The following is a 27399-nucleotide window of genomic DNA, read 5'->3' as shown; positions in this document are numbered from 1 at the left end:
AGTGAAATGGAAAAATTTCTACAAGAAATATAATCTCCCAAAACTGAATGAAGAAGCAGCAGAGAGGCTGAACAGACCAATAACAGCTAATGAAATTGAAGCAGTAATCAAAAAACTACCAGCACACAAAAGCTACGCACCAGGCGATTTCACAGGAGAATTTTACAAAACCTTTAAAGAAGAACTAACCTCTATCCTTTACAGACTGTTCCAAAATATCCAAGAAGTTGGGAAGACTCTCAAAATCATTTTATGAAGCCAGCAGCATCCTAATCCCAAATCTAGGTTAAGACACAACAGAGAAAGAAAACTATAGGCGAATATCACTGATGAACATAGAAGTGAATATCCTGAAGAAAATATTGGCAAACTGCATCCGGCATAATATTAAAAAGATCATACACCATGATGAACTGGGATTCATCCCAGGGATGCAAGGATGGTACAATGTTCACAAATCAATAAACATAATATATCACATAAACAATACCAAAAACAAAAATCGCATGATCATATCAACAGATACAGAAAAAGCATTTGATAAGGTACAGCACCCATTTCTGATAAAAACACTCAGCAAAGTGGGAATAGAGGGAGTATTCCTCAACATAATAAAGGCCATATATGAGAGACCTACAGCCAACATCATACTCAATGGACAAAAACTGAAAGCTTTCCTACTAAGATCAGGGACAAGACAAGGATGTCTGCTTTCACCACTCCTATTCAATGTAGTATTGGTAGTCCTAGACACAGCAATCCGACAAGAAAAGGAAATAAGAGGCATGCAAATTGGACAGGAGGAAAACTGTCATTGTTTGCAGATGACATGTAGTGTACATAGAAAATCATATAGACTCCACCAAAAAACTACTTGACCTAATAAGTGAATTTGGCAAAACAGTGGGATATAAATTCAATATTCAGAAATCAAAGGCATTTTTGTACACCAACAAGGAAATATCAAAAACAGAAATCAGGGGGGAAAATCCCATTTGATATAGCAACAAGACAAATAAAATACCTAGGAATAAACCTAACCAAGGAGGTAAAAGACCTGTTATCAGAAAACTACACAACACTGAAGAAAGAAATTAAAGAAGACACAAACAAATAGAAGCAGGTACCATGTTCATGGATTGGAAGAATTAACATCATCAAAATGGCCATACTACCCAAACAATTTATAGATTCAGTGCAATCCCTACTAATATACCATGACATATTTCACAGATATAGAACAAACATTTCAGAAATTCATATGGAACCACAAATGACCCTGAATAGCCGCATTCATTTTGAGAAGGAAGACCAAAGCAGGAGGGATCACAATGCCTGACATCAAACTGTATTACAAGGCCACTGTGATCAAAACAGCCTGGTACTGGCATAAGAACAGACACATCAACCAATGGAGCAGAGAAGAGAGGCCAAAAATAAACCCAAGTCTCTACAGTCAATTAATATTTGACAAAGGGGGAAGAAGCATAAAATGGAATGAAAATAGCCTTTTCAACAAATGGTGTTGGGAGAGCTGGACAGCTACATGCAAAAAAAAACCCCAAAACTCTATCACCAAGTTACACTATACACAAAAAGAAATTCAAGATGGATAAAAGACTTAAATATAAGTTGTAACACCATAAAAGTCTTAGAGGAGAACATAAGAAGTAAAAGCTCAGATATTCCACTCAGTAACATCTTCACTGATATGTCTCCTAAAGCATATAAGGGACATAAAGGAAAGAATAAGCAATTTGTTGATTAAACAAAATAAATCAACAAATTGAAAGGCTTCTGCATAGCTAAAGAAAACAGCATTAAAATGAAAAGAGAACCAACTGTATGGGAAACCATATTTGCCAATGATAACTTGGACAATGATTGGATCTCCAAAATTATAAGGAGCTCACACAACTCCACTCCAGGAAGACAAACAATCAAATTAAAAAATGGGAAAAAGACCTAAACAGACACTTCTCCAAGGAGGGCATACAGAGGGCTTGGAGACATATGAAAGGATGCTCACCATGACAAGGCATCAAGAGATGCAAACTAAAACCACAATGAGATAGATATGACTTCACACTGGTGAGCATGGCTATCATAAACTAATCAACAAACAGCAAGTGTTGGAGAAGTTGTGGAGAAAACAGAACCCTAGTGCACTGTTTTTGGGAATGCAGACTGGTGCAGCCACTGTGGAAAACACTATGGAATTTCCTCAGAAAACTAAACATGGAACTGCCTTTTGACCCAGCAATTCCACTACTGAGATTATACCCTATGAACCCTGAAACACCAATCCAAAAGTACCTATCCACCCCAATGTTCACAGCAGCACAATTTACAATAGCCAAGTGCAGGAAGCAACCTAAGTGCCCATCAGTAAATGAATGGATCAAAAAACTATGATACATTTATACTATGGACTACTATGCAGCAGAAAGAGAGAAGGAGCTCCTACCCTTTGTGTCAGCATCGATGGAACCGTAGAGCTTTATGCTGAGTGAAATAAGCCAGGCGGTGCAAGACAAATACCGTATGATCTCACCTATAAGTGGAACCTAATCAACAAAACAAACAAGCAAGCCAAATATAACCAGAGACACTGAAATTAAGAACATACTGACAGTAACCAGAGGGGAGGTGTAAGAGAATAATGGGAGGAAAAGCAGGGAGAGTTTTCAGGAACAACTATAAAGGACTCATGTACAAAACCAAGAGGGGCTGGATTCAGGGTAGGGAGGGAGGGATGGCTGGGGTGGTATGGAATGGTGGGGCATAAATGCAGACAATGCCTGTACTTGAACAATAATAAAACAATTAATAAATAAGAACTAAGAAAATAAAAATAAATAAATAAATAAAACAACTTCCACAATGCTTTTTGGTCCAGCTTTCTCTGGTTGTTTATCAGTTATAGGCCTCCATACCTGCCAAGGGCCACTGTGCTTTGGTTGAACTCCAAAGCACCTTGGAATTAGTGAGTATGGGGAAAGATTATTTTAAGAGCAACAATATATTTGCCTTCTTTTTACACCCCCTCTTTCAACCTCAGTTCATGGGAAGATCAACATATTGCTTATTTAAAAGATGGGCATAGTCTTTGTATCATATAGTTCAGTAGGCATCCTCTCTTGATCCTGCAGGTAACTTATGAGGCAAAATGGTAACTTTGGGGTTCTTGCTGAAATTATCACTCTAGAAAAATGAGTTCTGGCTCACCTCCAGGGAAGAATAACAGATCTCATTTTATCAAGCATAGAATATCTGGCCCTGGGAGATGAATGGAGGGGAAATGACAAATTCAAGAGAGATGACAAATTTCTTTCTTATTGCAGATATTGGACAGAAATTCCAAAAGTCTTTGTTGCTGTCCAGGAAGTAGAGCTAACAATGTCAATTTATTAACTCAGCTGGGGACCTTACTGACATCCTTCTCCCAGGGAATACTGTGGAATTCTTATGATCAGGATCAGGTGTTAGCCGGAGCTAATTGAGAGACTTATATTAATGAGACTCCAAAACCAAAGGTGGACAGAGGAGAGAGAAATCTTTGTCTATGGATGGCTCTGATGACCCTCCCTCCTCCCCATTTTGGATGTTTGGCAAAGCAGTCTCACCAGGACAGTTCAGTGGAAAAACACCTCTCACTGACACCAGTTATGTTAGTATACAAAGTGCCTCCTCCTCCAGATGCTCCCTTTTTCTAACAAGGCCATTGCCCCATCCAGGAATCTCTGTTAACGTGGTTGACAAGGTATTCTCTATCCCCTTCCACTGCCCCTGTAATTTTATGAAGTGTTATATGAGGAGAAAGTCCTTCTGAGCACTTTGTCCTGGTGAATTCAGCTATGCTCAGTCTAAGCACATCTTTCTATGGAATAATGATAGCTCAGGGGATATTGTACCCACTACTATGCCTTAGTTTGTAAGATTTCCTCTATAAAATCTACATTATGCCTACAATTTGGGTCACTAGAAATATGTTCTTTGTACAACAGTTAAGTGAGAAAATTATAAAATCTCCTCTCGAGTTTTTAGTAAGGTAAATTTCCATCTGTAGTTTATTCTGGTAAAAACTAGAAAGAGACAAAATATTTTAATAGTTTTTTATTTCATAATTTTAATAGTTTTTATTTCATGATTCCATTTCATGATAGATAATAATACCTTCCTTGAACATCCAATCTAAATTCTCCTTTCCTGTGATTTGCTATTATAAAGGGAGTTATGTTGTCTTCATTGATTAATTTCAAAAATTATCTTGTTCATATATTTTACTTGGTTATTTCCCATCTTTCCCACTATAATATAAACATCACAAGAAAAGAGATCTCATTTGTGTTATTTATAGGTAAAACACAATGCCCAGAAGTGTACCTGGGATATGAATGTGACAAAAACATTTGTTGAATGAATAATTTTAGTGAATATATGAATGAGTAAATTTAATAGCTAATCATCTTATCTATGGAGAAAAAATGAACATGTATTAATACACTTCCTCTTTTGTATAGACTGTTTGCTTTACAACAAACTTAATTAGTATTAGGTTTAAAAGGGGAATTTAGAAAGAAGCAGGCTGAATGTTTAACTCTTAAAATCACGAAATAGTTTACATTTTCAGTTCTAAAAGGTGTAAATTTCAATGTTGTTAATCATTTAAGAAAAGCTAATGATGCATATGATATGTAACACTAAATTACTAATATCGATTGTGTTTGATTAAATTTTGCCACTAACTCATTTCCTAAGTCAAAATAAATCACCAATTTTGTAAAGTGCAGAAAAATGTACTTTATTGTAAGCAGCACCACGTGTCTGTTCAGGCGGGATCTTCTTGCTTCACTCCCATCTACTCTCTGAAGGTTCAGGAGACCTTTCCAATGTATTTCAGAAGTTCCATTCAGATCTAAGAAGTAACCCAAGATGAAGTTTTATGAAAAATATTGTGCCATATGCTTAATAGTTTGAATTTCTATTATATTTAGCAATATTCAAGCTAAAGTTGTTAAGGGCAATTATATACAACCTATTATGTCAAGCTGAAACAACCTATTTCATCTCATATCCTCTATTATTCTCCTCAGTCTAAACTCCAAAAGAAAAATTACTGGATTTTTTTCCCTGGCACACTGTGTAGATTCTAAACACCCTTGTCTTTGCTTCAACTGTTTGGTCCACTGGTAACACCTTTTATTTATATTCCCCAGTTAAAATCCAACTAAACTGTCTTTCTTAAATGCCATGCTATTCTCAATTCAGCTAACAACTTCTCCATTTTGGTGCAGCTTCTTGGTAGCTTTGTAGAGAATGCATCTTCTGCATTATACTTTACTTATTTTTTTTTGCATGTCTTGTCTTCCTTACTAGAATGTTAAAGCATTGAGGGCAAGAACCGTATAGTTGTCATCTTTATACTCCCCATATTATCTAGCACAGTACCTTGCAAAGAATGGACACTCAGTCCATATTTCCCTATTTGAACTCAATTGAGTTGAAGAAGATTATTTAAATAATCTTCTTCTTGGAGTCAGGGAGCATTAGATCTATAAACATTTCTAGAAAAAAAGTCATTTAAAGAGGAATTATTTTTATCCATTCAACAATCCTTTTCTACTGATGCCTTATATTCCCCGCTGTTCTCAGTCTGCTGTTTGTCATACAACCTCCCTCGACTGGTGCACTTCCCATTATCACTCTTAACTGTAGCTTCTCAGCCAAGTAGAGTGGAGACTGGCAAAAGCAGCAACTCACACTAACACTACCAGAATCACTTTTCAAGATTTTTCCAAAAGTTGATGCAAAGTAACCGAGATGGCTTTACTATGTCTTCATAGAGACTAAAGATTCCCTTTAAAAATAATTTTAGAATTCCATTGTGTAAATGTACCATAGTTTTTTGATCCACTCATTTGCTGATGGGCACTTAGGTTGCTTCCAGTATTTGGCTATTGTAAATTGTGCTACTATGAACTTTGGGGTGCATAGGTTCCATTGGATTGGTGTTTAGGGATTCTTAGGGTATAATCCCAGCAGCAGAGTTGCTGGGTCAAAGGGCAGTTCCATTTTGAGTTTTCTGAGGAAATTCCACACTGGGGAGGGTGTAGTGGGGAGAGGAGTTTTCAGGAATTAGTATAAAAGACACATGGACAAAATCAAGGGGGAGGAGGGAGGTGGGTTTGGCTGGGGTGGGGTGGAGGGCTGGGGAGAAAATGCAGACAACTGTGATTGAACAACAATTAAAAAAATAAAATAAAATAAAATAAAAATAATTTTAAGTGTTTCTTTCTAAGATTCGCCAAATATATGGAGTCTATCAAATTTATTACCAGCAACTGAATGTTCAATATTAAAACAACTTATATCAAGATTTATTAGTTCACATTCTTTAAGATAATAAAGTTATTAGCTTTCCTAGCATTTTCAAAGCCTGTACATCCCTATGTTTCACAGAAAAACTATAGTAGTATAAGGTGCTCTACCATAATCTTAACATGAATATATGCTTATTAGGCTTCATTCATTTCAATTTTGATTCAATTCATAAGTTAGCTAAGAGTCCCACTAACATTGAATAGAACATCAAATATTCACAATACTGACCATATATATTTATAATGTAAAGAAATTAATGACAAGAAATACACATATAAGTTTTCAAAGCAACAAATAATTAAGACAATAACTAATTTTCTCTGGAGATATTAAAAATATACTTTTAAAATATAATATTCACAACAGATATTAAAAATTGACCTTTTAAAAACTGCTGGCCGTTAATCATTGTATTTATCACCTAATTCTTACTAATTCATCTGAGTCTATAATCCAGAAATATTAAAAATAGTAATGAAGCAGAGAAATGTATACTTCTAATTAATTCTTTCCTCTGTTCTGTGTGGCAATCAAAGCCAAAATTTTACATATTAAGCTGTATATAGTTAAGGAATAAGTGCCTCATGTACATTGAATTTGAATTCTCCATAATTCAAGACAATATATAAAAATGAAACACTGACACAGGTTATTCTCATTGGAGAGTAACTTAACTCTTACTGACAGAATTTGCTGTTCCAGAATAGGTCTGTGAATCAATAATATGTTAATCAATCAGATTCACTTTAGGAAAACAAACATAATATAATACCAATAATTGTTCAAAAAAAGAATAAAATGGACTTTCTAAAAAAGGATTCAGGTGGATGAATCAGTTCAATTATAAGCATTAAAAATTTTTGTAAATTTGAAAATGATGCCTTGGACAGGGGTTTGATCTCCAAAATATATAAAGAACACACACAAATCCACTCCAGGAAGACAAACAACCCAACTAATAAATGGGCAAAGGACTTGAACAGACACTTCTCCAAGGAGGACATACAGAGGGCCCAGAGACATATGAAAGATGCTCAGCATCCCTAACCATCAGAGAGATGCAAATTAAAACCACAATGAGATACCAACGAGATACACTGGTCAGAATGGCCATCATAAACAAATCAACAAACAGCAGGTATTGGAGAGGATGTGGAGAAAAGGGAACCCTAGTGCACTGTTTTTGGGAATGCAGACTGGTGCAGCCACTGTGGAAAACAGTATAGAATTTCCTCAGAAAACTAAACATGGAACTGCCTTTTGACCCAGCAATTCCACTGCTGAGATTATACCCTATGAACCCTGAAACACTAATCCAAGAGAACTTGTCCACCCCAATGTTCATAGCAACACAATTTACAACAGCCAAGTGCTCGAAGCAACCTAAGTGCCCATCAGTAAATGAGTGGATCAAAAAGCAGTGGTACATTTACACAATGAAATACTATGCAGCAGAAAGAGAGAAGGAGCTCCTACCCTTTGTGACAGCATGGATGGAACTGGAGAGCATTATGTTAAGTGAAATAAGCCAGGTGGTATAAGACAAATACCATATGATCTCACCTATAACTGGAACCTAATCAACAAAACAAGCAAGCAATTTATAACCAGAGAGATTGAAATTAAGAACAAACTGACAGTAACCAGAGGGGAGGTGGGAAGGGATAAAGGGGGAAACGGGGAGGGGTTTTCAGGAACATCTATAAAGGACACATGGACAAAACCAAAGGGAGGTAGGATTGCCGGTGGGAGGTGGGGATGGCTGAGGTGGGGAGGAGTGTGTGGGGGGAAATGGAGACAACTGTACTTGAACAACAATAAAAAAATGTAATTAATTAATTAATTAATTAAATGTTTTACCTGTCTTCAATTGGGCTTCCACTGTGGACAACTGAGATCTGTGATGAAGATAATACTAAATTCAAATACAGCAAATATGCACATAATGTGTTAAATCATTTTTTAAAATACCATTCAAAGCAGTTTTTAAAATATGTTAACTTTTAAGATTAAGGTGTCAAAAACTGGTCACTTAGTAAGCCACTGCCAGGACTCAGCAACCTCTGCCTTGAGATCCTCCTTCCTCCTCACCCCATCCTTGCTCCAAGCTGTCTTGCACCACAGCCTTCCATAGGCCCCCGTTTCCCACTGAGGAAAAGGAATGTATCAAATGTCCACTATTCAGAACATCCACTATTTAGACCCCTTTCCTGATGCAAGTAGGGGTGATACTCTTTCAGCTGGCACTAAGGATTATGTCTATATAAGAATTTAACAAATAAATGGTCCAGAAGACCCTTACTACTGCCCCAGGGATTGCTGATGATTACTATAAAAAAGAAACTAGTGAAGGAGTTTAAGAAGAAATTTGCTTGCAATGGTACTGTAATTGAGTATCCAGAATATGGAGAAATAATTCACCAACACAGTGACCAGTGCAAGATATACCTCTGTAGAGACTGGGCTGTAGAGACTGGACTAGCTAAGGATGACCAGCTGAAGGTTCATGGATTTTAAGTGCTCTTTCTGTCAATGAAGCTTAAGTCAAGGCTTCCTTGCAATGAGTAGAATTTCCCCTCTGTTCCTTATCACAAGTTTAAAAACCTCGCAGCTTGTATTGTATAATGTAATCATTTGGGGTCTGCTTTTAACTTAGACTAGTGTAACTTCTTCATGCTGTAACTTCTTCAGTAAATTGAAAAGAACCATGCTGTCTAACGTTGAAGTCCCTCATTTAAATAGAGGTAAAGCAATAGGCCCCAGGCAGTGTCCAGCCTGAAACAAAGCAATAAAGTGGTAACAACCAAACCCAGAAATCCAAGATCACATGCAGCTATGTCTGGCTAGAAGCTTCTCCCTAGCCAGAGTTCCCTGTCCTCAGAGAATGTCACCACCTGAGCAGCCTTCAGTGAAGTTAAGAGGAGGGGATGGATAAGACAGCAATGGCATCTGTACCACTAGAAGGAGCCTTCAGTAGTCAAAGATCTCAAACCTGACCAGGTGGGTGGAGCTTAGCATTGCCACCTTCTTTCTAGTGAGGTGATAAGGACAAGTGGCTTGCCACCAAGGTCTTTTTGACAAAATATAACCTAGCTAATTGATGTCCAAACACCAGAATGTGAAGCCAAGCTTCTAACAGAATTAAACTTTTAACAAGGGAACAAATTTCAAACTGATGTGTACGTCATGTAGCTAGCTGTAGAGTTTGCAACTTACTAGTAACAGCTGCCCAGAGCCACGTGAAGTAACAAACTCATTTTTGGGATTTCTTCCCTTCAGTTTTAATGTACAATGTATTTAAACCTTTAATTAAATAAAACATTTTACCAGAAATAAAAAGTGTCAAAAGCTAAAAAAAAAAATCATATGTAGCATTAGAAGAGACATTATAAATGGGAACTACTACCAATATTATATTTCTAAATGAGAGCAAAGAGAGTTTTGTACAATAGTAAATAAAAATTATTTTAAACATCTATTACATAATTATTTAATATTTTAATATTCTTTTGAAGTATTTATACTTCAAATGCCAATAGCACACCAATATGGTAGTACTCTCTTTTTTTTCTCCTCAGGAGTTTATTAACTACAGCCACATAACAGTTAGAAAAACATCCATTATAGGTAAAATAGCTGGAGGAATCAAGTAATATTTTTTTTTGACTGGTAAGAGTATTTACAAACATTTTAATTTTATTATTATTTTTTATTTTTATTTTTTGGGAAGAATATTTTGAACTATTTATTTTTATAACTTTTTAATTTTTTATTTTTAATATGCCCATTTTTAAAATTTTTAATTTTTTTATTGTTGTTCAAGTACAGTTGTCTGCTTTTCTACCACCACTCCCCCCACACCTCAGCCATCCCCACCTCCCTTCCCTGATTCCACCCCCTGCTGGTTTTGTCCATGTGTCCTTTACAGTTGTTCCTGAAAACCCTTCACCATTATTCTTTCCATTATCTGCTCCCCCCTCCCCTCTGGTTACTGTCAGTTTGTTCTTAATTTCAATCTCTCTGGTTATATTTTGTTTGCTTATTTGTTTCTTTGATTAGGTTCCAGTTATAGGTGAGATCATATGGTATTTGTCTTATACCACCTGGCTTATTTCACTCAGCATAATGCTCTCCAGATCCATCCAAGCTGTCACAAAGGGTAGGAGCGCCTTCTTTGTTTCTGCTGCATAGTATTCCATTGTGTAAATGTACCACTGCTTTTTGATCCACTCATTTACTGATGAGCACTTAGGTTGCTTCGAGCACTTGGCTGTTGTAAATTGTGCTGCTATGAACATTGGGGTGGACAAGTTCTCTTGGATTGGTGTTTCAGGGTTCATAGGGTATAATCTCAGCAGTGGAATTGCTGGGTCAAAAGGCAGTTCCATGTTTAGTTTTCTGAGGAAATTCTATACTGTTTTCCACAGTGGCTGCACCAGTCTGCATTCCCAAAAACAGTGCACTAGGGTTCCCTTTTCTCCACATCCTCTCCAATACCTGCTGTTTGTTGATTTGTTTATGATGGCCATTCTGACCAGTGTATCTCATTGGTATCTCATTGTGGTTTTAATTTGCATCTCTCTGATGGTTAGGGATGCTGAGCATCTTTCATATGTCTCTGGGCCCTCTGTATGTCCTCCTTGGAGAAGTGTTTGTTCAAGACCTTTTCCCATTTTTTAATTGGGTTGTTTGTCTTAATATGGTAGTACTCTTAATGTATAAGATTTTAAAATGTGTTGAGAATGCATGCTCAAAATATGATTAATTGGTTTGTGGTAACAAATATCAGAAAACCAGTGACCTAAAGAGTGTGATTTTAATTATAATTGTCTTACCAGCATGCTCTACACCTGAAACAAATATAAAATTTTTTAAAAGAGTATGATTTCTTAAATAATTGACCTCTTAGAAAGATAGATATTTCCTTATAGCATAACTGTTGATTCTAGATTTTATCCCAGGTCTGAATTTTACCTAAGTCAGTTTATTTTATATAGAGATTAGCTGGTTATATCCTTATCCACCTGTGGCAAAGATTCCTAGAGCTTCACCAAACTAATTTTATTTTCTTCTTAGTCACATCACTAGTCTACATTTCTAAGTCCCTTCTTCAGTTAAATGTGGTAAATGAAACATGAAAGAAAATAATGTGCACCACTTCCAGCCCAGTCAATGAAAATGACTGATGTTTGACTTTCCACGTTCTTTTTCAGGGGCTAAATGTCAATACTCATCATGGCCCAGAAGACAAATGTAATAGTAAAGTGACTCGGATCTCGGCCCGCAAGATCTGCTGTTGAGGTTTCAGTATTCCAATACACATACACAAGGACTAGATGTCCTGTGGGGGAAAAGGGACGGTGCGGCCACTCTCTCAAGAGGAGAGCACCTCTCAGTGCCTCGGCCACTCCCTCAAGGGGGGAGGGCCCCGAGCCTTGGGGTGACCCGCCTTTATAGGTTTTTGAGGCCCTTAACATCAAAGGTCCTCTTTACTATACAAAGGTTTGTTTTGGGTGGTTATCTTTGCAGACACAGGAGAGGAAGTCACTGAGTACATCAAAGGAGGACATTTGCAATGTAAATGGAGAAATGGTGAAAAGGCTATGTCCCATACCTGGGGGTCTAGCCCAGATTCTGTAAAGATAAAGATACTCAGTAAACATTTGCTTCCTCAATTCAGGGTGAGGGAGATTTTTAGCAAGAGCAAGTCTCATAGCAGTCTAAGTACAATGCAGGCCTGATTTCCCACTGGAGAACTTATCCATGGACGTGGGTCCTGCCTTCCAACTTCGCTCCCCACTGGTTTTCCAAGTGGGGGCTGAGCCACATTTCCCACGCTTGGAATGGTTCCCCACATCGTAAAGCCTCCATATGCCTGGATATATGAATGACTTTGTAAAACATGATCCCTAATACAAAAAATGACCTGAACTTCCTGGGATCATTTACTTGAGTATATAAGGTTTTATTGTGTGTGGCCATTATACATTTTTGGCCTATGTGACGTAAGAGTCACCACTGTTTTTCACATGGCTTATGTAAATAACTAGAAGAAAGCTAAATGATGATGGAAACTAGCAATCACATCATGCTTCACAATATACAAAAGGAGTTCTTAAATATTATCTTACTGTACCCTAACAGCATTTTTTGAAAGTATTATCATTCCCCATTAAACATTGTATAGAAAATGATGTTTAATTCCTGATACATAGATATAATAGGTCTTACCATTCCTTCTAATTATTTTAAGAAGTTTTCTTAAAGATTTTATTTATTTATTTTTAGAGAGAAGGGGAGGGAGGGATAAAGAGAGGGAGAGAAACATCAATGTATGGTTGCCTCTCACATACACCCTACTGGGGACCTGGCCTGCAACCCAGGCATGTGCCCTGACTAGAAGTTGAACTGGTGACCCTTTGGTTAGCAGGCTGGCTCTCAATCCACTGAGCCATACCAGCCAGGGCTATTTTAAAAACATTTTCTCCAGTAAACAAGTTTACAAACATGCACAAAAACATATCCCTAATGAGACCTACTTATAATCAAAAGACATATATAGACTGAAAGTAAAAAGATGGAAAAAGATATTTATCTTGCAAATGGAACCTAAAAATAGCTGGGGTGACTTATATTATACAAAATCAAATTCAGGCAAAGACTATAATAAAAGACAAAAAAAGATGTCATATAATAATAAAAAAATCAATCCAGCAAGAGGATATAACCCTTGTAAACATTTACACGCCCAAAATAAGAGCACCTAAAAATATAAAGTAAAAATTGATGGGAATAAAGAGACAGATCAACAGTAACACAGTCACTGTAGGGAACTTTAATACCCTATTGACATCAATGGATAAATCTTCCAGAGAGAAAACCAGCAAAGAAACAATGGCCTTAAATGACATATTAGATCATAAGGATTTCACTGATATTTTAAAAATATTTCCATGGAAGTAGCAGAATATATATTCTTTCCAAAGGTACATGGATGATTTTCTATGAAATACCAAATGGTTAGGCCATAAAACATGTCTCAACAAACTTAGGAAGACTGAAATCATATCAAGATATTCTCTGATCACAATGGTATAAAATTACAAGAAAAAACTGGAAAACACACAATTGTGGGGTGACAAAAGAACATGCTACTAAAGAATTAATGAGTTAAACCATGAAATCAAGGAGAAATAGAAAGATATATTGAGAAAATTAATAAAGAACAAAACAACCCACAATATAGCCAAAGAAGGCAAAGCAGTTCTATGAAGGAAATCCATAGCAGTACAAAACTACCTCACAAAGCATGACAAATCTCAAATAAAGAATCTAACCTTAAACCTAAAGAAACTAGTAAAAGAACAATAAATAAAGCCAAAGTGAGTAGAAGTATGGGAAACAGTTCCAAGCATGGGAAATGTGGCACAGCCCCGACTTGGAAAAGCCAGTGGGGAGCAAGGTTCGGCAGGCCGGACCCATGCCCACGGATAGGTTCTCCCATGGGGAATCAGGCCCTCATTGTACCTAGGCCGCTTTAAGACTTGCTTCTTGCTGAAACTCCCTCACCATGAATTGAGGCAGCAAACATTTACTGCATATCTTTAAAGTAACTTCCTAAAATCTATGCTGAACCTTCCAAGGACCAATGTAACCAGCTTAACCACTTTTCCGTTTACATTTGCAAATATCCTTCCTCTTTTAAGTAATTAGCAACACCCTCTCCTTTGTTTTCTATAACTGTCTAAAGTGAACCTGTGAATAGTAAATGAGGATCATCCTCAATGTAATGTGCCCAGAAAAGCAATAAAAGCCTGTCAAGGCAAGGGTCAGGGCAGTCTCCTCTTGAGAGAGTGGCCGAGGCACTCAGAGGTGCTCTACTCTTGAGAGAGTGGCTGCACCATCCTTTTTCCTCCACAGGACTCGTTAGTCCATGTGTATTTGTCTATTGCTGCCACAACACAGGATCCTGCAGGACAGGATCTGTGTCATAGAAGAAAGAAAATAATAGAGGTAAGAGGGAAAATTAACAAAATACAGTAGGAAAAAACAAGAGTTCCTCAGTTCTTCCAGATCTAATATATACAAAAAACCATAATTGAAAACATTGGTTATTTAACCAAGGCTTTGACTGAAATGCCATATTTGAGAAAGATATGAATAGAATCAGATGCAACCAGACAGTTTTAAGCAACAAAGGTTGATTTCATGGAGCCAGTGAGGCCCCTTGTAAAAACATCCTGCTACCTTTCTTACAGGTTTCCCAACAGACTAACCAGCCACTATTACAATTAGAAGTGATTTAAAAAATTATTTGGAACCACAATGAGATACCACCTCACACCTGTCAAAATGGCTATCATTAATAAATCAAGAAACAAGAAGTGCTGGAGAGGTTGTGGAGAAAAGGGAACCCTAGTGCACTGTTGGTGGGAATGTGGACTGCTGCAGCCACTGTGGAAAACAGTATGGAATTTCCTCAGAAGACTAAACATGGAACTGCCTTTTGATATAGCAATCTCACTGCTGGGATTATACCCTAAGAATCCTGAAACACCAATTCGGAAGAACCTATGCTCTCCAATGTTCATAGCAGTGTTATTTACAATAGCCAAGTGCTGGAAATAGCCCATCAGTAAATGAGTGGATCAAAAAGCAGTGGTACATTTATACAATGGAATACTATGCAGCAGAAAGAAAGAACTCCTACACTTTTTGACAGCATGGATTGAACTGGAGAACATTATGCTAAGTGAAATATGCCATATGGTGAAAGACAAATATCATATGATCTCACCTTTAAGTGGAATCTAATCAACAAAACACAAACAAGCAAGCAAAATATAACCAGGGGCATGGAAACAAGGAACAGACTGACAGTGACCAGAGGGGAAGTGGGACGGTGTAACGGGGGAAAGAAGGAATGGGCAAGCCATGCAACATGAATAGAGGACTCATGGGCACAGAAAATGGGAGGATTAACTGTGGATGTGGTGGGTGGTGGGGTAGGGGAGAGTAATGGGGGAAAATGGTGGGTCAGCTGAAACTGAACAACAATAAAAAAAATTTGGAGATTATGAGACTGAGGTGGAGTAGAGGGGAGCTACACTCACTTCTTCCCAAGAATCAAGCTGGAATTACAACTAAATTTATAAACTAATCATTCTGAATAACCAAGGATTTACAGAAGAAGCCACATAGAAACTGATAGGAAGGGCAGAGATACAAAAATTACTGGTTCTGCTCTCATGGGCAGTGGCTAAGGATCCAGAAGAATGTATCAGCTACAAGGAATTCCCCCTGAGAAGTATGGGGCCTAAACATCAGACCAGGTGCCTCAGCCCAGAACAGCAGAGCCAGGATGAGGCAACCACAGAGCATCCAGCTGCAAAAAGCAGCTGGGTGTCTGTCTCCAAGAGACAAGCTGTGACACAGGAATTCTCTATAAGGGCCAATGTACAAAATTTTATTGGCAGACACTCACCCTGTGCTCTGGCAGAGACAGGGTAGGGCAAACTAGAGTCAGGTGGGAGTCAAGGGTTTGTGGCTCTGGGGAGGGAACTGAGGAGAAAGCTGACAGGATCCTTGTGCAGTTATTCTTCCTTACTGAAGATGCCATCTTTCCTAAGTGGAGCACTCCAATCTATGTAGCATCAGCCTGAAAGAAAGCAATTTCCCTAGTCTCTAGACTCCCTCTTGCCCCACCATATATAGCTAGCTTTATGCTCTGCTGAGGAGTCAGCTGCCTTGGCCAGGGTGTAGACATCTGAGCACACTAAGTGAGTGTCAGTGACTGAGTTTTCAGGTTTTGGGGGCAGGGACCATTACCCCACATTCCCATGAAAATGGCTGGTACTTCCGCCTCACAGGAGATATGATAAAACCACCCTTCCAGCTTCTAGCAGACCAAATCTCCAGGTTCCAGAGGCACAACCCACATGACTCTTAGTGGCTCCACCCTGGCAGGGTAAAAAAAAAATCCAGGACAGATTTAATACTGTGGCTCTGGGTTGGGGACCACACTCACCACCTTCCCTGAAGCCTGATTGGCACATAACACTCACAGGAGATACATTTGTGATCCAAGTTGGTGAGGGAGTAAGTGGAAGTGATACTAACCTCCTCCCAGGACCAATTTGCAATTACAACTAAATTAGAGAGAAAGCATCCTTAACCAACTGAACACTAGTTGGAAAGAAGCCTTATAACTAAGGACAGACAGAAGAAATGACTTCACCACAATGAGACTGGTATAGAGAGTGGAGGAGGCACAAGAGGGATGGCTGGGCTACCATGGGTGGTGGCTAAAGTTCTAGAGGGATACTTCAGTGGCCTGGGTTAACTCCTAAGAAGTGTGTGGTCTAAACTCCAAGCTGGGCTCCACAGCCTACACCACAAGAGGAAGAAATGAACCCAGGTAACATCCAGCTGTGAAAATAAAGCAGAGCTTCTGTCTTCCAGGGAGAGATAGATGGCTGGAGACACAGAGAGCCTCTTAAAAGGCCCACATACAAAATTCTGTCTGCAGACACTTACCCTGGACTCAGGAAAAGAGAGGGAGAGTGGACTAGAGACAATTGAGGAAAGTATGGGATAGGTGGCTCTTGTGAGAGAACTGAAGGAACAGCTTCCAGGATCCCAGTGCTGAGTCCTTCCCCATATGCAGGAGCCATCTTTGTCAGACAGAGCACTCCTCCCCAAGTGGCATCATCCTGAGGGGAAGCAATAGTCCTGTCCTCAGGAATTACTGTGCCCTACCCTGTGGTGCTTAAGTGAGGCAACTGATTAAAACTTAAGCCTGTATCACAGATTAGTTTAACAAATAAGTCAGAAAATATGAAAAAACAGCCAAAATGGGAAGACAAAGAAACAGACCCCAAATGAAAAAATAAGAAAATTCTCCAGAAGAAAGACTAGAGGTTATGTAGGCAAGCAATTTATCAGATAGAAAGTTTAGAGTAATGATTATAAGGATAGTTAACAGCATGAAAAAAAGACATAGAAACTTTAAAAAAGGACTAGTCAGAAATAAAAAATGCAATATCTGAAATAAATAATACACTGTCAGAAACAAACAGTAGCTTAGATGCAGCAGAGGATCAAAACACTGATTTGTAAGGCAAAGTAAAGAAAACCACCCAGGTAGAGTAGAAAAAGAAAAAATAATTTAAAAAATGAGGAGGGCTTAAGAAATATTTTAGGCAACATGAACATAACAACATCCACATCATGGAAATACTAGAAGGAGAAGAGAACGAGGAAGGTTTTGAGGACGTATTTGAAGAAATAATGACAGAAAATATCCCTAATCTAGTGAAGGAAAAGACACAAGTCAGGGAAGTGTGGAAAATCCCAAACATGTTAGAGACAAAGAGGCCTACACTGAGACACATCCTAATTAAAACGACAAGGCTAAAGACAACAAGAGAATCCTAAAAGCTGATAGAGAAGAGCAAGTAGTTACATACAAGGGAGCAGCAAGTAGACTGTGATCTGATTACTCACAGAAATATTTCAGGCTAATTGCTGATGAACACAGATCCTAAAATCCTCAACCAAATATTGGCAAACTGCATCCAGCAACACACTGAAGAGACCATACACCACAATCAAGTGGGATTCATACCAGGGATGCAAGAATGGTACAACATTTGTGAATCAATAAACCTAATACATCACAAAAACAAAAGGAAAGAAAAATCCCATGAACATATCAATAGATGAGGAACAAGCATTTGATAAGGTACAGCACCCATTTATGATAAAAACACTTACCAAAGTGGGAAAGAGGGAGCATTCCTCTACATAATAAAGGCCATGTATAACAGACCTGCAGCCAACGTTATACTCAATGGACAAAAACTAAAAGTTTTCCACTAAGGTCAGGAACAAGACAAGGATGTCCACTTTCACCAATTCTATTCAATATAGCATTGGAAGTCCTAGCCACAGCAATCAGACAAGAAAAAGAAATAAAAGGCATCCAAATTGGAAAAGAGGAAACAAAATTGTCATTGTTTGCAGATGACATGATAGTGTACATGGAAAATCCTATATCTCCACCAAAAAACTGCTTGATCTAATAAATAAATTTGGCAAAATGGCTGGATACAAAGTCAATATTCAGAAATCAAAGGCATTTTTATACATCAACAATGAAATATCAGAAACAGAAATCAGGAAAAAAATCCCCATTTGATATAGCAACAAGAAAAATAAAGTACCTAGGAGTAAAGCTAACCAAGGAGGTAAAAGACCAGTACTTAGAAAACTACATAACACTGAAAAGAGATATTAAGGAAGACACAAATAAATGGAAGCATATACTATTTCATGGATTGGAAGAATTAACATCATCAAAATGTCTATACTACCCAAAACAATGTATAAATTCAATGCAGTCCCTATCAAAATACCAATGGCATATTTCACAGACATAGAACAAACATTTCAAAAATTTGTATGGAACCATAAACGACCATGAATAGCAATGGCAATTTTGAGAAAGAAGACAAAGTAGGAGGGGTGACCATACTTAACATCTAACATGTTACTTGGCCATGGTAATCAAAATAGTATGGTACTGGTATAAGAACAGACACACAGACCAATGGAACAGAATAGAGAGCCCAGAAATAAACCCAAGTCTCAATGCTCAATTAATATTTTACAAAGGGGGCAGAAGCATAAAATGGAATAAAACTAGCTGCTTTAACAAATAGTGTTGGGAGAGCTGGACAGCTACATGCAAAAAAAAATGAAACTCAATCACCAACTTACACCATACATAAAAATAAATTCAAGATGGATAAAAGATGTAGACATGAGTCATGACACTATAAAAATCCTAGAGGAGAACATAGGGAGGAAAATCTCAGATATTGCATGTAGCAATATTTTCACCAATATGTTCCCTAGAGCAAGGAAATAAAGGAAAGAATAAACAAATGGGACCTCATCAAAACAAAAAGCTTCTTCACAGCTAAAGAAAACATGAGCAAAATGAAAAGAGAGCCAAATGTATGGGCAAACAAATTGGCAAATCATACTTCGGACAAGGGTTTGATCTCCAAAATACATAAAGAACTCACAAGACTCCATTCCAGGAAGACAAACCAATTAAAAAATGGGAGAAGGTCTGGCCAAGATGGAGGCATAGGTAGACACACTGTGCCTCTTTGCACAACCAAAAGAAGGACAACAAATAATTTAAAAACAAAAAACAACCAGAACTGAAAGAAAGTCAAACTGTATGTAAGTCTGACAATCAAGGAGTTAAAGAAGAAACACTCATCCAGACTAGTAGGGGAGGCAGAGCCAAGCAGCTGGGAGTAGAGGACTATGGCAAGGTGGCAGTTGATGGACCCCAGGAGGAGGTGGATTGTGTACTGGGTGCTCCCGCATTCACATGCAGATAAACCAGAAGGAATAAATGGGGAGCGAGACAGACCGTGCAACCCAGGGTTCCAGTGAGGGGATATAGGGAACTGTTCCACACGTGGGAAATGTAGCCCAGCTCCCACTTGGAAAAGCCAGTGGGAACAAGGTTCGGCAGGCAGGACCCACACCCATAGACAGGTTCCCCCATGGGGAATCAGGCCTGCATTGTACCTAGGCTGCTATGAGACTTGCTTTTGCTAAAACTCACCCTGAATTGAGGTAGCAAATGTTTGCTGAGCATCTTTAACTTCCTAAAGTCTGTGCTAAACCTCCCAAGTATGGAGTGTAACCAGTTCAATGACTTTCCCTCTTGAGCTCTAACATTCTTCTCTTTGAAGTAATTACCAGAATTCTGTCCTTTGTTGTCTGTAAAAGGTAATCACCTACAGTGAACCTGTGCATAGTAAATGAGGACCATCTCAATGTAATGTGCCCAGAAAAGCAATAAAAGCCTGTCCAGGCAGGGGTCGGCTCTCTCTCTTGGGCTCTCTCTAGCCCTCTTTCTCTCTCTCACTTAGAGAGTGGCCATACCGTCCCTTTTTCTGCACAGGATTTTTGTAGTCCGTGTGTATTTGTCTATTGCTGCCACAATCCTGCTGGCTGGGATCCACATCAAGGGGAAAAAAAATCCTCAAACCTCTGATTAAAAACACCTGTGGGGGTTGAGGTGGCAGCAGGAGAAACTCACAGCCTCACAGAAGAGTTCATTGGAGAAATTAACAAGGTCCTAGAACGTACACAAGCCCACTCACCTGGGAATCAGCACCAGAAGGGCCCAATTTGATTGTGTATAGCTGAGGAAGTGACTGAAAACCAGCAAAGAGTGGAGCAAGCAGCATTGTTCCCTCTTGAACCCCTCTCCCACATACAGCATCACAACGCAGCAATGTGGGTTGCCCCACCCTGGTGAATACCTAAGGCTCTGCCCCTTACTACGTAACAGTCATGTCGAGACAAAAAAAAACGGCCCAAATGAAAGATCAGATCTAAGCTCTAGAAAAAATACAACTAGGCAATGAAGAGATAGCCACCTATCAGATGCACAGTTCAAAACACAGGTAATCAGGATGCTCACAGAATTGGTTGAATATGGTCACAAATTAGATGAAAAAATGAAGGCTATGCTATGTGAAATAAAGGAAAATGTAGAGGGAACCAATAGTAAAGGGAAGGAAACCAGGACTCAAATCAACGGTGTGGACCAGAAGGAAGAAATAAGCATTCAACCAGAACAGGATGAAGAAACAAGAATTCAAAAAAATGAGAAGAGGCTTAGGAACCTCCAGGACACCTTTAAACATTTTAACATCTGAATCATAGGGGTACCAGAAGGAGAAGAGGAAGAGCAAGAAATTGAAAACTTATTTGAACTTCCCCAATCTGGCAAAGAAAATAGACTTCCAGGAAGGCCAGGAAGATGAGAGTACAAAGAAGTTGGACCCAAGGAAGACCACACCAAGGTACATCATAATTACATTAGCCAAGATTAAAAGTAAGGAGAGAATCTTAAAAGCAGGAAGAGAAAAAGAGACAGTTACCTACAAAGGAGTTCCCATAAGACTGTTCCCATTGAGCTGATTTCTCAAAAGAAAACTTAAAGGCAAGAAGAGGCTGGAAAGAAGTATTCCAAGTCCCAAAAGGCAAGGACCTACATCCAAGATTACTCTATCCAGCAAAGCTATAACTTACAATGGAAGGGCAGATAAAGTGCTTCCCAGATAAGACAAAGGAGTTCATCATTCCCAAGCACTTATATGAAATGTTAAAGGGACTTATCTAAGAAAAAGAAGATAAAAAATATGAACAGTAAAATTACAACAAACTCACAGTTATTAATAACTGAAATTAAAACAAAACCAGACTAAGCAAACAACTAGAACAGGAACAGAATCACAGAAATGGAGATCACATAGAGGGTTATCAGTGGGGGAGCGGGTGGGGAGAGAGGGGGAAAAGGTATTGAGAATAAGTAGCATAAATTGTAGGTAGAAGATAGACAGGGGGAGGTTAAGAATAGTATCGGAAATGTAGAGGCCAAATAACTTAATATATGTGACCCATGGACATGAACTAAAGGGGGGGGGGGATGCAGGTGGAAGGGAGTACACAGGAGGGGGGGAATAAAGTGGGGGAAATGGGACAACTGTAAAAAAAATGGGAGAAGGACCAGAACAGACACTTCTCCAAGGAGGACATGCAGCGGACCAGAGACATATGAAAGGATGCTCAGCATCACTAGCCATCAGAGAGATGAAAATTGAACCCACAATGAGATACCACTTCACACTGGTGAGAATGGCCATCATAAACAAATCAATAAGCGATAAGTGCTGGCGATATTGTGGAGAAAAGGGAACCCTAGTGCACTGTTGGCGGGAATGCAGGCTGGTGCAGCCATTGTGGAAAACAGTATGGAATTTCCTCAGAAAACTAACAGTGGAACTGTCTTTTGATCCAGTGATCCCACAGCCAGAACTATACCCTAAGAATCCTGAAACACCAATTCAAAAGAACCTATGCATCCCAATATTCATAGCAGCACAATTTACAATACCCAAGTACTGTAAACAGCCTAAGTGCCCATCAGTAAATGGGTGGGTCAAAAAATGGTGGTACATTTACATGATTGAATACTACGAAGCAGAAAGAAAGAAGGTCCTAGCCTTCGCAAAAGCATGGATGGAACTGGAAAGCATTATGTTATGTGAAATAACGCAGGTGGGGAAAGACAAACACCATATGATCTCATCTATAAATGGAACCTAATCAACAACACAAACAAGCAAGTAAAATATAACCAGAGATATTGAAATGAAGAACAAACTGACAGTAACCAGAGGGGAGGGGTGAGGGAGATAATGGGTGAAAGAAAGGAAGGTTCAAGGAACATGTATAAAGGACCCATGGATGAAGCTAAAGGGGAGAAGGATTGAGGGTGGGAGGTGGTGGGGGGGTTAGGCTGGTAAAAGTGGTGGTAGGAAAATGGAGACAACTCTATTTGAACAACAATAAAAAATGATAAAAGAATAAAAGTAAAAAATAAATATAAAAATCATATTGAGAAAATAAAAAGAATAATTTTATATTAAACTTTTTGAAATATGTAAAAAATAAATAAATTGAAGAAGAAATAAAGAGCTTCCCTCCTGAAAAATATCTAATGGCATTTGTTAGCACCAAACCAGCATTATAAGAAATGTTAAGAGGCCTGCTTTAAGAAGTAGAATAAGGATAAAACTAAAAAAAGAAATAAAAAAATAAAATGAAAATAACTATGTACCTATCACCAATCACTTTAAATATAAATGTTTTAAATGCTCCAATCAAAAGACATAGCATGGCTGAATAGATAGGAAAGCATGACCCATATAAATGCTGTTTATAAGAGACCCACCTCAGAAAAAAAAATACACAGAGACTAAAAGTAAAGTGATGGGAAAAAGATAATGGAGATGGAAAAAAAAAAGCTAGGGGAGGAATACTTACAATTTGCGACAATACAGACTTTAAAACAAAGGCTATAATAAGAGACAAAGAAGGACACTACATAATGATAAAAGGAGCTATGCAATAAGAGAATATAACTTTGGTAAACATTAATGTTCCCAACATAGGAGCACTTAAATATATAAAGTAAATCTTGATGGACATAAAGGGAGACTGACAGTAATACAGTCATTATAGGAGATTTTGACACCTTATTGACATCAATGTATGGATCTTTCAGAGAAGGATCAAGTGGAAATGGTTGCCTTTAATGACACACTAGGTGAGACGAATTTAATTAATATATTCAGAGTATTTCATCCCAAGTCAGCAGAATATACATTCCTTGCAGATGTACATGGCACATTTTCTAGGATACACCACATGTTAGGACACAAAACAAGTCTCAATAAATTTTAAAAGATTGAAATCATATCAAGCATCTTCTCTGAACATAATGGTATGAATTTAGAAATCGGCCACAAGAAAAAAAGGTGAAAAACACACAGTCATGGAGGCTAAATAACATGTTACTAAATAACGAATGGGTTAACAACCATATCAAAGAAGTTATAAAACATTACCTTGAGAGTATTAGGCTAAGTGAAATAAAACAGTCTGTGAAAGACAAATACTGCAAGATCTTACTTATAAGTGGAATCTCATGAACACAATAAACTAATGAACAAACTAGAAACCAAAGCATACATACATGGAACAGACTGACATCTGCCAGAGGGGAGGGGAAGGACTGGATGCAAGAAAGTGAAGAGATTAAATGTATGATCCATGGACACTGACAAATATATGGGATTGACTGAGGGAAGGGAGAGGGTAGGGCTAGGTAGAGGGGGCAAAGGAGGAAAAAGAAAGAACAACTTGAATAGCATAAACAATAGAAAATAAAATAAGGTGCTAAACTGCAAAAAAGAAAAAGTTACACTGAAATAAATAAAAACAAAAACACAACTCAAAATCAAAGAGACACAACAAAAGTAGTCACAGCATTACAGACCTACCTTGGAAACAAGAAATAACTCAAATTAACAATGTAACTTTATACTTCAAGAAACTGAAAAAACAACAACAACAACAACAAAAAAGCCCAAAGTACGTAGAATGAAGGAGATAATAAAGATTTCAGCAAAATAAACAAAATATAGTCTAAAAAATGATACAAAAGATCACCCTGGCTGGGTAGCTCTGTTTGTTGGAGCATCATCCCATACACCAAAAAAAGGTTGAGGGCTTAATCCCTGATCAGGGCACACACCTAGGTTTCAGGTTAAATACCAGGTCAGACATGTATGGGAGGCAACCAATAAATGTTTCTCTCTCACACTGATGTATCTCTATTTCTCTCTCTCTCTCTCTTTCCTTTGTCCTCTCTCACTAAAAAAAGTCAATAAGACATCATATTCTCCAGTGAGAATTATTTTTTAAGAATTATTTTTTTTGCATTTTTATATTGTTTTAATGTAATTTGAAAGTTTTCTTAATACCATATGTCTCACCTTTAACTGGAACATAATCAACAGAAGAAAAAAGCAAACAAAATATAACCAGAGACATTGAAGTGAAGAACAATCTAAGAATTATTTTTTAAAAACACAATGTGTCTTTGAACACATTGAATTGTGTTCAGACGTGTTTTTCATCAGTGATACCAAGAGCTTGTTCTTTAGAAAAACAAACAAGATTGGCACTCCTATAAGAGTCATCAACAGAGAGAGAGAGAAAGAAAGAGAGAGAACACATGCATGAGCGCCCAAATAAATGAAATCAGAAATGGAAGAAAAGTTACAACTGACACAAAAAATACAATAGATTTTAAGAAAATGTTATGAACAACTATATGCCAATAAATTGGACAATTTAGAAAAATATGGATAAAGTCCTAGAAAAATCTTCCAAAACTAAATCAGGAAGAATTAAAGAATCTTAATGGATTGATTACCCCTAGTGAGATTGAAGCAGTAATAAAATAAACTCCCAACAAATAAAAGTCCTAAACCAGATGGCTTCACATGTGAATTTTACCAAACAATCAAAAAAACCTAACACCTATACCTTTCAAATTATTCCAAAAAATTCAAGAGGAGGCAAAACTCCCAAGATCATTTTATGGAGCAAGCTATTCTAATTCCAAACTAGTTATAGACACCACAAAGAAAGAAAATCATAGACTGATATCCCTGACAAACATAGATCTTAAAATCTTCAACAAAATGTTAGCAAACCAGATAGAGCAATATATTAAAAAGATCACATGTCATGATCAAGTAGCATTTATGATCAGGACACGAGGTGAGTACAAAATCCACAAATCAATAAATGTAAATAAAATCAAAGATAAAAATCACATTACATATTAATAGATGCAGAAAAGCATTCAATAAAATTTAGCACCTATTTAGGCTAAAAACGCTTGTCAAAGTAGGAATAGAGGAAACACAACTGAATGCAATAAAGTCTATTTAAGACAAACCCGCAGCCAACATCATGCTCAATGGGCAAAAAATACAAGTGTTTCTTTTAAGATTGGGAAAAAGACAAGGATGTCTGCTTTCACCACTCTTATTCAACGTAGTACTGGAAATACTAGCCACAGCAATGAGACAAAAAGAAGATGTAAGAGGCACCTAATTTGGAGAATTAAAACTGTCATTATTTGCAGATGACATAACACTGCATGTAGAGAAATCTAAAAAAAAAAAAAAATCCACAAAAGAACTATGAGATCTGACAAATGAATTCAGTATAGTAGCAGGTTCAAAATAAGTAGCCAAAAAACAGTTGCATTTTTATACACCAATAATGAACTCTCAGAAAGGGAGACTAAGAAAACAATCTCACTTACAATTGCTTCAAAAAATTACCTAGGAATAAATTTAACCAAGGATGTGAAAGACCTGTACTAAAAAATTATAAGACACTGAAGGCAGAAATTGAAGATACTAATAAGTAGAAGCAAATACCATGTTTATGCATAGGAAAAATTAACATCATTAAAATGTCCATATTACCCAAAGCAATCTATAGATTCAACACAATTCCTATCAAGACACCAATAAAGTATTTCACAGGAATACAGCAAACATTCCAAAAAAATTATATGGAACCACAAAAGACCCCAAATAACCACAGCAATTTTGAGAGAGAGAAAAAAAAGAACAAAGTTGGAGGAATCATGCTGCCTGATGTCTACAAGTTCCAAAGTAATCAAAACAGCATGGTACTGACATAAAAACAGATGTAGAAATCAATGGAATAGAATAGAGAGCTGAGCCCTGACTGGGGTAGCTCAGTGGATTGAGCACTGGCCTGTGAACCAAAAGCTCACCGGTTTCATTCCCAGTCAGGGCACATGCCTGGGTTGTGGGTCAGGTCTGAAACTGGAGAGAAGCAAGTGATCCATGTATCTCTTGACCATTAATGTTTTTCTTCCTCTCTTACTACCTCCCTTCCCCTCTCTCTAAATGTAAATAAACAAATATTTATTTATTTATTTATTTATTGTTCAGTTACAGTTATCCCACCTTTTCCACCATTGCTCTCCCCTACCCATTCACCCAACTCCTACACTCAATACCCCCCATTGTCCCTGCCTTTGAGTCCACTTTATCTTCCTTGGCTTGCCCATGCCCCTCTTTCCCTCTTTATTCCCCTCCTCCTCCCCTCTGGTTACTGTCCTTTTGTTCATTATTTCCAAGTTTCTAGTTTATCTTGTTCATTTGTTTATTATATTGATTAGGTTCCACTTATACTTGAGATCATATGCTATTTGTCTTTCATCACCTGGCTTATTTCTCTTAACATAATGCTCTCCAGTTCCATCCACACTGTTGCCAAGGGTAGGAGTTCCTTCTTTCTTTCTGCTGCGTAGTATTCAATCATGTAAATGTACCACAGTTTTTTGACCCACCCATTTACTGATGGGCACTTAGGCTGTTTACAGTACTTGGGTATTGTAAATTGTGCTGCTATGAATATTGGGATGCATAGGTTCTTTTGAATCAGAATTTCAGAATTCTGAGGGTATGGTCCCAGCAGTGGAATCACTGGATCAAAAAGTAGTTCCATTTTTAG

General features: G+C 37.7%; 1 protein-coding gene and 1 pseudogene across 1 annotated transcript in view; one reads left to right on the top strand and one right to left on the bottom strand.

Moving 5' to 3' along the window:
- Positions 1-4849: 4849 nt before the first annotated feature.
- CCDC7 (coiled-coil domain containing 7) overlaps positions 4850-27399 on the bottom strand; it is a 208687-nt gene continuing 186137 nt past the window's right edge. Inside the window, exon 14 of the mRNA XM_053923457.1 lies at positions 4850-4918. Coding sequence (XP_053779432.1) covers positions 4913-4918 — 6 coding nt within the window. The 3' untranslated portion in view covers positions 4850-4912. The remainder of the gene's footprint in view (positions 4919-27399) is intronic.
- LOC112317653 (eukaryotic translation initiation factor 1 pseudogene) lies at positions 8555-8901 on the top strand (annotated as a pseudogene).

Source organism: Desmodus rotundus, chromosome 4 (genome assembly GCF_022682495.2).
Source record: "Desmodus rotundus isolate HL8 chromosome 4, HLdesRot8A.1, whole genome shotgun sequence".
Taxonomy (NCBI): Eukaryota; Metazoa; Chordata; class Mammalia; order Chiroptera; family Phyllostomidae; genus Desmodus; species Desmodus rotundus.
The sequence above is the reverse complement of the archived record's forward strand: the minus strand, read 5'-3'. Positions and strand labels throughout refer to the sequence as shown.